The sequence below is a fragment of the Octopus bimaculoides genome, chromosome 25, assembly GCF_046866305.1.
Source record: "Octopus bimaculoides isolate indiv1 chromosome 25, ASM4686630v1, whole genome shotgun sequence".
In the NCBI taxonomy this organism is placed as follows: domain Eukaryota; kingdom Metazoa; phylum Mollusca; class Cephalopoda; order Octopoda; family Octopodidae; genus Octopus; species Octopus bimaculoides.
The window spans coordinates 33906400-33921399 of NC_142952.1; the positions used below are offsets into that span (position 1 = coordinate 33906400).

Genomic DNA, 15000 nt, shown 5'->3' on the forward strand with positions numbered 1-15000 from the left:
AGAGAAAACAGGCAGAGAAAGAAGAAACAGTAACAGACAGATGTTGGGGGGGAGGAGATGAGGGCAATATGTGTTTAGAAAATTGGATTGTTTAAGTTTTTTATACATAGATAACAAACAGGATGTTGTATACACTAAATTTTATATACACACAGCGAGTGTTTTGGAATTTGAGTTACTCAACACAGCAAGTTATATTATCATAAACAATGTTTCCATCGTGTGGTTGTAAAAAAAAAGTGATGTGCAGAGAAAAATGTTTAAATCTGTTTTGTTATTGAAAAGCCTGAATGCTTCTGAAAAGAGAAAAAGAAACAGACAGTAAATTTAATATATGTTAATGCAGATGTGTGCAGCAGATTTCAAAGAGTGTTTGATAAGCATCAAGATTTGCATTCAGCTCAACCTTCTGGCCAAGACAAAAGCATGAGAGCTGAGAGAACAAGATAATGTAGATTCATTTGGCTGCCATCAAGTAAACTCTGTTGCTGAGCTAAATCACTGCTGTATACGGTTTTCTAAACATGATGCAAGCATCATGTTATAGAGAAGCTCACTTCCAAACCTCTTGGTTATAGGTTCACTCCCATTGTGTGACACCTTGGGCAAGTCTCTTCTACCATAGCTCTGAGCTGACCAAAGCTTTGAGAGTGAATTTGATAGATGGAAACTGAAAGAAATCCAGCATATATATATATATATATATATATATATATATATATATATATATATGTCGTCATCATCGTTTAGTATCCGTTTTCCATGCTAGCATGGGTTGGACGGTTCGACCAGGGCCTGGGAAGCCAGGAGGCTGCACCAGGCTCCAGTCTGATTTGGTAAGGTTTCTACAGATGGATGCCCTTCCTAACACCAACCACTCTGTGAGCGGGTGCTTTTTATGTGCCAGGGGAGGCTGGCAACGGCCATAATCGGTTGGTGCTATATACGTGCCACCAGCACGGAAGCCAGTCAAAGTGGCGCTGGCATCGGCCACATTTGGATGGTGCCTTTTATGGGCCACCAGCACGGTTATCACAACTACAATTTCCATTTGATTTTCATTTTGATGTTGATGTACTTGACTCAATAGGTCTCCTCAAGCACAGCAGGTGACCCTACGATCCAAGGTACTTTTGAATGGGCTGGGGCTGGTTCTGTGAAACTGGTGTAGGATACAGCCGTGAACTCACTTTATTTGCCGGGTCTTCACAGTCACAGCACATCTGCAGCGGTCTCGGTCTTTCACCATTGCCTCTGTGAGGTATTATATATATGTATATATATAATAAGAATAAAAGGTTGCACAGGAAGATGACAAGGGAACTCATGGAAAACATACACAAAAGATGTAGACACACACATCACTCATCAGTTATTGACAAAAGATCATTATAATTTCGCTCCTGCTTGAAATAAATAGTCCAGCATCCGTGAGGAAGGGTTATCTCCCTTAGACCAGCTATTTGTGACCTGGGAGAGGGAAAACGAGGTATTTATTTCTGGGCTGCTTTTTGGATTATAAGGAACCTCCTGGGATTAGTCAGCAGACAGGGAATCTCGTGCTTGCAGCAGGCAGTGCTTGGAATGGATAAATGGTGTGAAGACAATTTCATGGCTTTCAGACAATTTCTGCCACCACATCACCCCCAACATCTGGCCACCTAACTCCCCAGACTGCAACCCCCTTGATTATTATGTATGGAGCACAGTTGAGCAAGAGACCAACAAAACTCCTTGTAACATTAAAGATGAACTGAAGGCAAAGACTATGGCAGCATTCACCAACTTAGACAAGGAGACCATCCCGAAAAATTGCAGGAGATTCCGAAGTCATCTGGAGGCTGTGGTTGAAGCCAATGGCGATTTTATTGAGTGGACTGAGTGGCAAGAGCACAGGTGAATTCTGGCATGGTTTTAACAGCTAGATGTGCTTGTGTGTATGTTTGTGTCTGTGTTTGACTCCACCACTACCACTTGACAACCAGCATTGGTATGTTTGCATCCCTGTAACTTTGCCATTTGGCACAAGAGAGACCGACAGAATAAATAAGCATCAGGCCTCAGAAGAAAAAAATTAGAACTGGGATCAATCTGTTCAACTAAAATTCGCCAAGGCGGTGCTCCAGCATGGCCACAGGCTGATGTCTGAAACAAGTAAAAGTGTAAAAGAGTAAGCAGCTGGCTGATATGAACTGTCTAAATAGATAGAATGGTCACAGCTGGACTGTCTCTGATCATAGATCAGCAAAAAGGCGGTTGACTTGAGGCTAAAAAAACAAACAATAACAACATTACTATCCTCTCTCTTATATATATATATATATTTTTTTTTTTTCTGTCATTGCAGTTGCACTTTTTGACAATGAAACTGCTGCTTACCATTCTGTTTACCATTCTGTGCCTGCAGGTGCAGGCACAGAGACAATGCTTCCACGATTCACGTGTTAACTGCGTCAGCAAGTGCCTCATGTGCCTGATCCTTGGGAAGAGATGTCCAGTGGACGCACCAATCAAAAATGGCACAAATGCCTGCTGTGAACATTGTAGAACTAGAATGTATCGCCTGCCTGAAGGAAATCCTGACATCGTTGTCTATGGACTGGCAACGTGTCGTAATGTGCCCGACTTTCATAAATGCCGATCCAATTTCTACGAAACAGTTCGACCATTTTCTTACCAAACATTCTTTAATGTGGACTGCAAAAAATAATTGAAATTTGTGTGTGATTGTCTGCATGTGTGTGTGTGTGTGTGCATGTGTGTGTGTATATATATATGTATATATATATATATATATATATATATATATATACATATATATATAAGAGAAAATATAATTTCATCAAAATATGCTACCGGTTTCAATCATTTTAGTCATAGTGAAAGATGATTTAGTCTTGCTGTAAGAGAAGGGAAAATATAATGGCATAAATTAAGTAAATCTTTTATAATATCAGTTCCAGAAGCTTGCATGTTTTTCTTTCAATATATATATATAAGCGATGCTGCTTACCAAAAACCACCACATATATACATATATAGTTTGTATACGTTTGTATGTATATGTGTATATATGTATGTGAATGTTTTGCTTTTTATTTCTGATTTGTAAAACCAAAATAAATGAAAGAACTTTTGACAATAAATGGTAAGAATTGAACCACTCAAAGACAGAAATCATCTTGTCATTTATTTCATCTTTACCAATATATTTTCGTTTGTTATCATTTACTTTGTTCCAACATGGCCATCCACCCAAAAATTAAGTCACTCGCTTTTTTTCTCTTTTATTCAGTTTGTTTGCATGCTTACTCCAGTATTCATTCCGATATCTCAGGATATGGACGCTAGGAAGATCTTATCCTATATATATAGCACCATATGTAATGTGAGAATGCTGTGGTGTTTCTGTTGTCAGTATATCAAAACATTTCTCCTTTCTTATTTCCTCCTACTACAGGTTTTTTTTCTGTAACCAACTCAGAAGGAAACAATGAAAGGCTGTCAATACATTGTCGTCAGTTTGCTATTTGCTGCGTTGGTGTCTTCGGTGTCCTGCCAATGGTTTTACAACAATCAACTGAACTGCTTTGCCCGTTGCATGACTTGCCTTATGACCGGGCTCGACTGTGAACCTCACCATCCATTCCCATCAGGCTATGAAGAGTGCCAGTTCAACTGCATATTAGAACACGCGACCGTTTATCAAACCCTTTCAGCAATTCAAAACGGTTTACATGTTTGCAGGGAGAGAAAAACAAGAGACCTCAATGTTCTTAACTCGTGTGTCCGTCATCAAATTAGAGCTATGTTCCCAGAAGTCTATGTGCAGTTAACTTGGATGCCTCAAACCAGAACAGCATACTGAAAAACTTGCTGATTCTTTTTTTTTCATTTTGAATGTAAAATTGCATGTAAAATTGAAAATATCAAATTAATTTTGAAATATATTTCAAAGCTACTGAACACAAAAAGATATTTCCTTTTAAATATGTTGTGTGTCAAAATAATTATGAAAGACATGTACAGCAATTAACAGAAAGGAAAATAAACAGATATGGATAAACTCATTTCATCAGCCAGGTTTTTATTTAAAGTCATTATGATTTCAGTCCTGGAAAACAGGGAATCACTTATCAGTGTTAGTTTGTTTTAAGCCATCATAATCTAACAGTTAAACATGAGACCTATAAAAATAAGTATCAGACTTAAAAATAAATAGTCGAGTTGATTTTTTTTCAACTAAACCTTTAAAGGTAGAGCTTCTGCATGACTGCATTCCAACGACTGAAACAAGTAAACAATAAGAGAATAAGAAATATGTGTGTGTGTGTGTGTGTTATATAAATGTACACATACACATATACATATATATATAACTGACCCAATAGTTCAATCATTGGTGGAATGGTCTGATTCTCAGCATCCAATCAAATGGGCCAAACGTTGTTATGAATATTGATTTATTGACTACATCAAATACATGGTAGGGGCCACCAAATACAGAAGGGCTGGGCAAGATAGCCAACTGGTGTTAACTTGACTTCAGTTCAGTGAAGCAAGCAATGGATCAGAGGCAGCCATTGAAGTAGTTGATTGAAACCATGCAGACACAAACACACACATACAAACTCAAATTGCTTACTAAGTACATGAATAATTTAGATTTATTTAATTTTTATTTTTTCTTTATCTGTCACCCTTTTCTTACATCTTCAATAAATTTATGGCTTTATTTCACAAGAAAATGTAATGTATAATTTGCATATTTTTTGTTTTTTAAAAAACACTTGCATTCAGTCATTGATGTTTCATTCATAATTCATTGATCAGTAGGACTGGAGTGGTTAATATCCACATTACATGTATGCTGGACATTACCTTACTTAACCACAATTCACAGAAGATTTTTACATCTACACAATATATCTTTCCCATCTCTCTCTTTGCCAGAAATGCTTTCTCCTTTACCTTCCAGAGAGTAAATGACAGTGTGTAGTTAATGGACCTTAGTTACTTCATACTGAAGAGATTCAGTTATATCAAAATAGCAGCTATATACGAATATTAAGGCCATTTTAGTTGAAGCAAAAGAAACAAAAAAATGAAAAGAAAAGGAAAACTGGTGGTAGGGGTTGTGGTGAGAGGAACATAAAGAATCTCAGTTCAATTCTAACTGGTCTTGATGGATAGTATAGTATGAAATAGCAGCCAGACAGTTTAATCTCCATCCAGCAAGAATATACAAAAATGGAAAAATATACAAAACTTGTTTGAGGTAAAAAAAATTAACTGAGGATACAAAAAGAAGTTTTATTTTGCATGGCAGGATTACTTTGCAAATATTTTACTTACATCTAAGAAATTTCTCTCTTTCTCTCTCTTTTCTATTCTGTTAAAGTGTTTAATGATTTAGGATGTAAAGAAAATTTACATCATGCTATTATATCCTTATGCCTCCAGCATAGTAGTACAGTTGATATTGTCAACAATAAATGAAGAATACACTGTTAGAGTGTTATAACAATACGAAATAGAAACAGCAGCAGTGACAAACATGCAATGAACCAACAATCACTATTTCCAGCACACTAATCCAAACTGTAAACTGCACCTGGAACATCGAAGACCAAACTATGAACTGCTGACTATTGCCAGACCACTACTATTTATACGTAGTGGTCCTGTTTAATCTCATCAGAGGGTGTTGTACTCTTACCACAATGCACACACACACACACCAGGGGGATCCAGGATTTTTTTCGAGGTGGGGAGTTTTGAAAAAAATACTATATAAGGAGGGAATCACAATTCGTAACAAATGGACCCATTTTTCTGTATTCTGACTTTGTTGTAGCAGACCGTATGAAAGAGTAATGGTGTGGAACTGCTAGAAATAAAATAACAATGTTATAATATTTGCAACGGCTCAGTTAGAAAGGGTGTTGCCTGGGTAACTAGGACAACACCCCTGCATCCACTACTGCACACACACACACATGTTACACTGTGAACTATTTCTGTTCTTCTCTCTGTTTAAGTAACTTTATAGAATGTTGAATTCAGCTTACTTAATTTATGTCCTCAGTTATATCATACTGAAGGCTTCAAAGAAGAATGGCAAACAGTGACTAAAAACGTTAAGAAGTTTATTTTGTACAAAAGAAGAAAAAAAAATGGAAAATTAAGATTAAAAATTGAATATGGATGTTGTTCAACTAAGTTTAACTTAGAAGTGATTCTCTCCCTTTAATCGGAAACATATCAGAGGCCAACCACATATTCAAATAGAAATATAATTAAAGAGCACTGAGAGAGTGCAAACCTCCACTAAGGCAACGCCAATGTCCTCTCAACGAGTAGTCAGAGATGATTTTTAAAATGAGAATATCTGAAATAAACTCGACTGCTCTCACAAATGAGAATACTAAAAATGAACCTGACCACTCTCAAAATTTTTTTTTAAAAATAAAAAAAAAAGGAAAAATAATCCAGAATCCCTGTCTGGTACCGAATCGATCCCAAAATCTAATCAGTTCGTTACAGTCATGAGGCCAAACATCCCTGAAAATTTCATCCAAATCCATCCAGCGATTTCTTGAAAAAACAATACCTCTGCCTTCGCTAAGGCAGAGGTAATAAATCCAATAAAATTATTTGATATATTTTATCCCATTAAACTTAAATGTAATTCACTAAACAAAAGATATAACTGGAAAGACAGCTCTCTTTCTAGCAAAATACATAAATAACTCATAAACAAATAGCGTATTTTTATCTTATTTCCTCTACAAAACCAAGAACAAAAAGTGTTCAACTATTATATAACCCACAGTATTTGAATACAGCCTTTATTTAATATTAACTCTTCAGCATTTAAACTGGCCATTTCCAGCCCAAATATTCTATCTGTTTTGTGTTCAAACAGACAAGATCTGTCCAGTCACACCTACCCTACAATGTCATTCTGAAAATAAACAATCACATTATCAAAGTCTTGATGTTACAATACAATACATGATTCCCTTGAAACAACATGAATAAATGAACAAAATATTCATTGTATTTGGCAGAGAAATCTGAATACTAAAGGTTTAACCAAACAGGATTCATACATATTTCATAATATCTATTAAATACACAAATTCAGACTGAGCAGACAACAACATACAAAGATCACACAACCAGAGGAACTCAACTCAGGGGAGAAAGTATTTCTCTATAGTAAATTGATGTATAAACATGAAGTATTCAGGAGCTCAATTATTAATACATCATTAAACTCCAATAAATTATTAGAATGCAATAGAGAGAGACACTAAATACAATTTCACAGAAAATAATTTTCAAAAACAGATGCAAACATGTCTGTACATTTTAAAGATAATATGGAATTCTGGGATATGTATGAAAGTGTTAACATCTACAATGAAAATGTAATGAAACAACTAAATATTTCTTATTCATAGCTGACCAATTAAACATGTTAGAAGGACATTATGTATTGTGTCCACTGCTAACATAACTTTAAGGCATTTGTTACTATATTCCAGTTGAAATACACTGACTTTGTGCCAATTAATTTTGAAAATAAGGTAGAATTTAGTAAAATAACCTGGTCGTTATTAAGTTGGTAATTAGAACATAAATTAACTTGAAATTTCTCTGAAAGGTTTTAATTTAGATCACTTTAACCCTTTTGTTGACATAATCCTGTTGAAATATGCAGACTTTGAAATAATAAAGAATTTAGTCAAATAACTGATTGCTAAGCTGATGATTAGAGCATAAATAAACATGAAATTTTGATGAAAGATTTTAATTTAGATCATATGGAACCATGGGTAGCCTTGGACAGACTGGTATCAGAAGCTGTCATAGTAAAAGCTATAAGAGATTGGTAATTCTTTGCCAAATTTACAACGAATGTCAAACTCGGAATGGAAACAAGGATATGTTTACTGCAACTGTTTAGGGGGTACTTTAGGGGTGGAATAATAAAAACCGCTCATTGTCTTCGTATTATATATAAAAACATTCCTAATGTATTTCATTTTTATTTTCCTGGAAATAAAAATATGACAATAACTTTTCTTTGCCCAAATGTGTGTGTGTGTGTGTGTGTGTGTGTGTGTGTGTGTGTGTGTGTGTGTGTGTGTGTATGTATGTATGTATGTATGTATGTATGTATGTATGTATGTATGTATGTATGTATGTATGTATGTATGTATGTATACAAAGATAGATAGACAGACAGACAGGTAGAGAGAGAGATACATACATACATAACAAATAATATATAATTATATGCATATATCCATACATATATGCACATACCTACATCTATATGTATACATACATCCATATATGGGTACAGGACATCACAAAAAATGTTAAACCCAATGAGAAATGAAAACATAAAGAAGACAGAAAACGAACTTTTTTACGAACAACGAAAAAAACAGAGAAACGAGACATGCAACATAAAGAATATTTCCCTTCTTCAGTTGTCCCTGTTCCATCTACTCCGCGTTTCGAAGGCAAGGACAATACGCGACTTCGTCGGAACAGTCCTTCCCGCAAAGCAAATTAAATAAAATTTGGAATTTTTTGCAAAGGGTGAAAGTGTAAATAAGAACAGGACAGTGAGAACAAGACAGTAAAAACAAGACAGAACAGTGAAAACAAACGGTAAGGACTGTTAGGCCAAGACGATAGAAAAATTATTATTTTGAACGCGAAGTTAGATGTGAATGAGAGACAAAAAAATTCACGTCTTCTCTATAGGAAGGCAGGAAGTAGATACATACATACATTTATCCAGACTATGAATTCATATTCATACCAATAATAATTGGAGCACTAGGTTTTGTTAGTAAATGCTTAAAGGAGACTCTGGATAAACTGGGATTTTCAGAAAGAGAAATCGACCGGCTGATTCGTACATTACAAGTGCAATCTGTGAGTGGAACAGTAAAAATATGCAAGACTCTTTTCAAATTCCAAATGTGAATTCGTCTGTGTTAGCTACACCTCAAAGAGATGGAGCCTTGTATCTTTGTTGGAAAGTGGCTCCCTCCTCAATGGAAGATTTATAATAATTAAAAAAATAGAAGAGACATAAAAGATATATTCGTATAGAGTCTGGCGAGCTGTTCACAAGGCTTTGGCTTTGTGGATACGAAACCTTTGGTACCTATGTCCAAAATTTTAATTCTTGTTATATATATGTGTGTGTATATATATATATATATATATATATATATATATATATATATATATATATATATATATATATATATATAATATGCATTACATATGCAAATAAATGTTACAAAAAAAATGTTTAACAGGAGTCGCGTCCCCTGTCAGAAGTTACCAAAACGGTTGCTTCCACTTCATAATTTCAATCGCATATGTTTTTCAGTTAGTCATGTTTTCTCAACGCTTTGACGATTCTTTTAAGATGAAAAAAAAATATATGTAGATTTTCCAATAATCCTATTAGAGTTGTTCCCCTTCCCTGTATTAGGGGGGAATGTGCTCAAGAGATATTTAATCATGTTATAACGATAAAAAAATACTTAAAACCCCGATTAACAAATGAAATTCAATAATTATAGAAAAAAAGATATTGGATCTTTTCAATCTGACGACCAGATTTTTTAATTAATTATTTTTAGCTAAACACTTTGAAACTTCGGATACTGGTAGAATGTGTCAAAAACGTTAAGAGTAAACCCTGTTATAGAACAAGGTTTACTCTTAACGTTTTTGACAAAATTTTGTATTTTAGAAGTTGTTTCGTGTTAAAGTTGTCATATTTGGTTAATTTTAACCAATCAACGACGTGTATTCAGCTGAAGAAAATTACTGCTGCTGTTTGCGAATAACAACTTCCGGGTCCATTGAGAAAACCCCCAACAAAACCCTTCTTAATAACCAAAGATGTTTTTATAGCAACATAGGTTTGCTGTATCAGGGTTGATTTCATGCTAAATAACAATAAAATTATTACTGAGACAGACCAATGATGGAGCCTCTATGTGGTTGCATGACCTGCTAGAAAAAGTAGCCAAACTTTTTTTTTACGTACATAATAGAAAAAAACCTCTGACACATTCAACCAGTATCCGAAGTTTAAACTGCTTAGTTAAAAAAGATTTAGCCATAATATGTACCGAGTCCCCATAACATTTTCTATTTATTTCATACAAAAATCTAAATAAATTATGCTAGTCAACATTTCTTTAATTTTAGCAGCTTCATCATTCAGTGAAGAATGTTGTTTTAACCACGGGATAGCTCTGATAGTAATGGATCTGCGAGAAAAGGTGTTCCAGTCATGACCATTTTGTCTTATTCTTTTTTAAGAAGTAATGAATTCCTAAGCAAACATTATAAAATAATATAAACTTGCATTATTATTATTATTATTATTATTATTATTATTATTATTATTTTGAAGACGGAAATTTCATTTTTCTTTTTGTTAGGAAGATTTGGTTGCTCTTTCTAGCAACTGGAGCGACCAGGTAAAGGCTCTCTCGTTCCCTTCGTCTCTTGTTGCTTAGTCCCGAGTTGGATCTGACTGAACAGATATGATCAAAGACGTCCCAACTGCGACCATTCCGTCTTTCTTCCCAGACATAATGGACTCTACGTGTATATCACAGGTTAGAGGTTTTTTTTCTATTCTGTATATTAAAAAAAGGGTTAATGTTTATATCTTGACCCGGACTCGGAAATGAAAATCCAAAAAAAAAAAAAGAAAAAATACTGGAATTGGTGTAAAACAATGTGTAGGAAACGAATATAAAAAGAAAAGAAAAGAAAAAGCGCGCAAAGGAACGGGAGGGGACTTCGGAAAATTCACAAGATCCGAATTTTTCCTCGTTATATTCCGAAATCGCATTCAACTTTCTACAGATACCTTGGTGTAGTACTTACTACACTACGTAGTGTTTATTTCTACCCACTTTCAATAATTCTTAATGTTTTGGTTTCATTTTATTCTTCAGTTATTTTTTCGCTTTCTTTTTTACCCTTCCATCGTTATTTTCATTCACTTATTACTTTCTCTTTCTATCTATCTATCTACCTACCTAGCTATCTATCTATCTATCTATCTATCTATCTATCTATCTATCTATCTACATATATATATATATATATATATATATATATATATATATATATATATATATATATATATATATATATATATACATATATACATATATACATATATGTATATGTATATATATTATATACATATATCCATATAGACACATACACACACACATATATATATACAGACATGTTCCCGAAGAAATCTTTTTTAAAAATGCACTTTTTAAGGTGAGGTGCGAAGCTGCATCAGCCCCCTTTCTTTACACATATTTTAAGATGACATTTTGCAGAAATACATTTTATAGACTGTGGGTTACATTAGATTGAAAAATCAAAGAAATTTGAAGAGAATGATAAACGAATGCTGAAGTTATAAAAATTAGTGGTAACGATGTTTGGACACAAAAAAAAAAAAAACCATGTTAGTATTTGAAACAAGTCAAAGTGTATTAAAACAATATCTTTTACATACCTGCTAAAATTACTGGATATATGGATCCCAGGGTGTATAAGCCCTAAGCTGCAAAACAGTTTTGAAATGGCATCAAGTGTTTCCACTTTCCTTTAGCAGTTTTTCGCGCTGAAATTTTAAGCGGGTAACTACTACGCTTCGATTTCGTGTGGAGAGAGAGAGAGAGGGGTACGGAGAGTGAGTAAAGGTATGATGTGTCATTTATGTATTTGGTGGTGGGGGGGGGGGGGGCTGTACAATATAAATTTTGAAATGCAGATTCGGAATCTCCGCCCTCGATATAGTGGGTTCATGTAAAAATAAAACCCAAAAAATATCCCAAAGAGGTCCATGATCTTTACCTCCGCCGATGTCACATGCCCCGGTGAGCGATCTATGAAATTTTGGGAATAATTTACCGCATGGTGAATGTAACCGAGTATGTGGAGATTACAAAAGCTTGCCAAATTGTCAGTCATAACAGTAGTTCCTGAAAAAAATGTTTTGTCTGATGACATTCTCCAACGTCTCTGTACTCCTATCGGGTACACGTTGAAGAAATCCTTTTCTGGTTGTGGAGTCATAACATCCGACAACCCAAGTTTTGCGACACATTCTTCCTACATTGTTCTTGCTATTGAAGAACAAGCTTTGCATCGATCTCCACTATATGATCCGGACCACCAAATGGGAGTTTTGTCCTGCAGCAGTTTTGCCGAACAAACATCTCTACATAATTGGTACTACTGAACGGCAGTTTTTATATCAATGCAATTCATACTTGCAGATATCGTCACAGGTAATTCGAAAATAAAATCAAACACTAAATGAAAAATTACATATAATGGTAGCTAGAGTTTTCTGTAACTGTACCTTTCCTGATGGAAAGAGGTTGTTTTTTTTTACATTTAGCGCACTTTCTATTGACAAACCCGTCAATAGAACGACTAGAATTTTGAAAATTCATTGAATGTGTGCAAGCAGACGGTTTTTTCATTGGCAATATGTTTTGTCTTCAGATAATCTATAATATTCTCTGGTGCAAAGTACAGTAAAATTTCCAATCTGGGTGTACACAATGTAAAATAAATTCAGAAAAAATAGCAACAGCTGCTTCTTTTTAAAGGGTGCAAATATTGTGAAGAAGATGATGATGATTGTGGTAGCTTCTTGGTTTCAATTAGAGTTTACGGAAATAATGTATGGACTTGTGCGATGTTAATCCTTCGAATTTATTTTTAATTGTGATAATGAAACGATGGGTTCAGTCCTTACCGCCAAAATTAATTTATCTTGCAAACGAACCCACACACACACATACACAATTTCAGGAGCATAGCAACAGTTGCTTCTTGTTGTGAAGAAGATGATGATGATGATGATGATTGTTGCTGATGGGATGGTTGACACACACACGCGCGCGCGCGCGCGCGTCTACACAGACGCACGTAGATAAACATAGATGAAGTCCCATTTCGGAAGTATGTTAAAGTTTTAACAGACGTATGACGGAGAATTATTCAATACCGTGTTTGCTTCTATGAGATTCGCTTACCTTTAAAGCGAAAAAAACAAGACCGACGTATACAACAGGTATGTATAACATGCTGTTTCCCTTGTTTCAGCCGTTCATTTTCTGTGAACTGCAGAGATTGTTACGCTCGCGCACCCTTTATTGCAGAGTCGGGTGGGGTGCGTGGATCAATTTCGGAGTTTTTCAGGGTTCATATGTGCCTTATGCATTCCAAAACCCGAGTTGTCGATTTTCATGTATGGAGTATCAAAAAGATTCAGTACTATTTCCACTAAACTTTATTTTCACTGGCATATTTGAATCACAAAACTTTAAAATTATAATCTTTTCCATAATTTATCTATCGTAAATATTTTATACAACGACCATGATGACGTCACATTTTCTATATGAGTGCGTACCTTAAAAGACATCTATCATCACTGTCACTCACTCTATCTCTCTCCCTTTCTTTCTCACACACGTGCGCGCACAGACTCACAAAATCCTAATTATGCTCTAACATCATGGTTCTATGCAACTGATGCAATATCACTCTTTATGGAGGACCTCTCCGTTTCCACGGTAAAAATAATACTGCCATTACATTTTTCATGGAACACGGTGTCCTGCCATTTACCCACGATTATCCGACATGTAATTTTCCATGTATTTTGCGCGAGGAAACGAACATGTGGCGTCGCCAATCCAGAAGGGAGTGTGGATATTCTGAATCTTTATTGAAGAACTCCTTTCTGGAAAACACCCATGTTCCGCCTTGGAAGATTTTGCTTTTCGTGAATCGCTTCCTCAGCTCAGCTTGGTCACAGATTAATCGAAGGAAATCTCGGATTCTGCCATAAAACCTCTGTAGATTGGCGGTCTTTCTATGCGGAAGTCTTTCCCAAATTTTTTCATAATCATAATCTCGGTATTTTTCCGCATATTTAAAAAAAAAAAAAATTCTGAAAATTTTTTTTTTAAATGGAAGAAATTACAATGCCGATTTTTGCCAATTTTTTTTCCAGATTCGTATTCTCCGTAGCCAAAAACGGGGGTTTGTGTAGAAAAAAAATAATAAATAAAGGAGGGGGGTTTAAAACCCCATTTTCCTAAAAGTTACGAAGGAAAAGCTCGGATCTTGTGAATTTTCCGAAGTCCTCTCCTCACCCTCCTGTTGCTTTGCGCGCATTTTTTTTTTTCATATTCGTTTCCTACACCCTTTCCAGTATATTTTTTGGATTTTCATTTCCGAGTCAAGCTGTAAACATTAACCAAAAAAAAAGTTAGGCTACTTTTTCTAGCAGGTCATGCAACCACATAGAGGCTCCGTCTTTGGTCTGTCTCAGTAATAATTTTATTGTTATTTAGCATCAAATCAACCCTGATACAGCAAACCTATGTTGCTATAAAAACATCTTTGGTTATTAAGAAGGGTTTTGTTGGGGGTTTTCTCAATGGACCCGGAAGTTGTTATTCGCAAACAGCAGCAGTAATTTTCTTCAGATGAATACACGTTATTGATAGGTTAAAATTAACCAAATATGACAACTTTAACACGAAATAACTTCTAAAATACAAAATTTTGTCCAAAACGTTAAGAGTAAACCCTGTTCTATGTCACACATTCTACCGGTATCTAAAGTTTCAAAGTGTTTAGCTAAAAAAAATTTTTTTAATCTGGCCGTCAGACTGAAAAGTTCCCAATATTTGTTTAAACTTTATGGTGCGAATTTTTGAAAAAAATTTATATATCATCAAAATACTTTTTGTTTTTTTACAGTTTTGCAGTAGAAGTCAATTCCAAGGCAGACAACAATGTATGGAAGTTATGTAGATATGCCATGAAAACGATTGGATGGTTACGGTTCTACGATATCTTCTTGATTTGTTTTGTTGTTTG

The 15000-nt window shown here is 34.9% G+C and overlaps 1 protein-coding gene and 1 long non-coding RNA gene across 3 annotated transcripts in view; both read left to right on the forward strand.

The window, feature by feature from the left end:
- The window catches only part of LOC106873869 (uncharacterized), a 13033-nt gene extending 8273 nt beyond the window's left edge, over positions 1-4760 (forward strand). Inside the window, exon 2 of one of the 2 annotated variants that reach the window (XR_016238449.1) lies at positions 2348-2822. Coding sequence is in view for 1 of the 2 variants with exons in the window: in XM_052976298.2 (XP_052832258.1) it covers positions 3461-3633 (173 nt within the window). In the remaining variant the exon portion in view is untranslated. Of the gene's footprint in view, positions 1-2347; positions 2823-3460 lie in introns of those variants that run through there. The other variant, XM_052976298.2, reaches the window with a different exon arrangement.
- A 5738-nt stretch (positions 4761-10498) lies between these two features.
- The window catches only part of LOC149131161 (uncharacterized), a 4548-nt gene continuing 46 nt past the window's right edge, over positions 10499-15000 (forward strand). Inside the window, exons 1-2 of the long non-coding RNA XR_016238450.1 lie at positions 10499-10676; positions 14881-15000. The exon at positions 14881-15000 is cut by the window's right edge and continues 46 nt beyond it. This is a non-coding gene — a long non-coding RNA (uncharacterized LOC149131161). The remainder of the gene's footprint in view (positions 10677-14880) is intronic.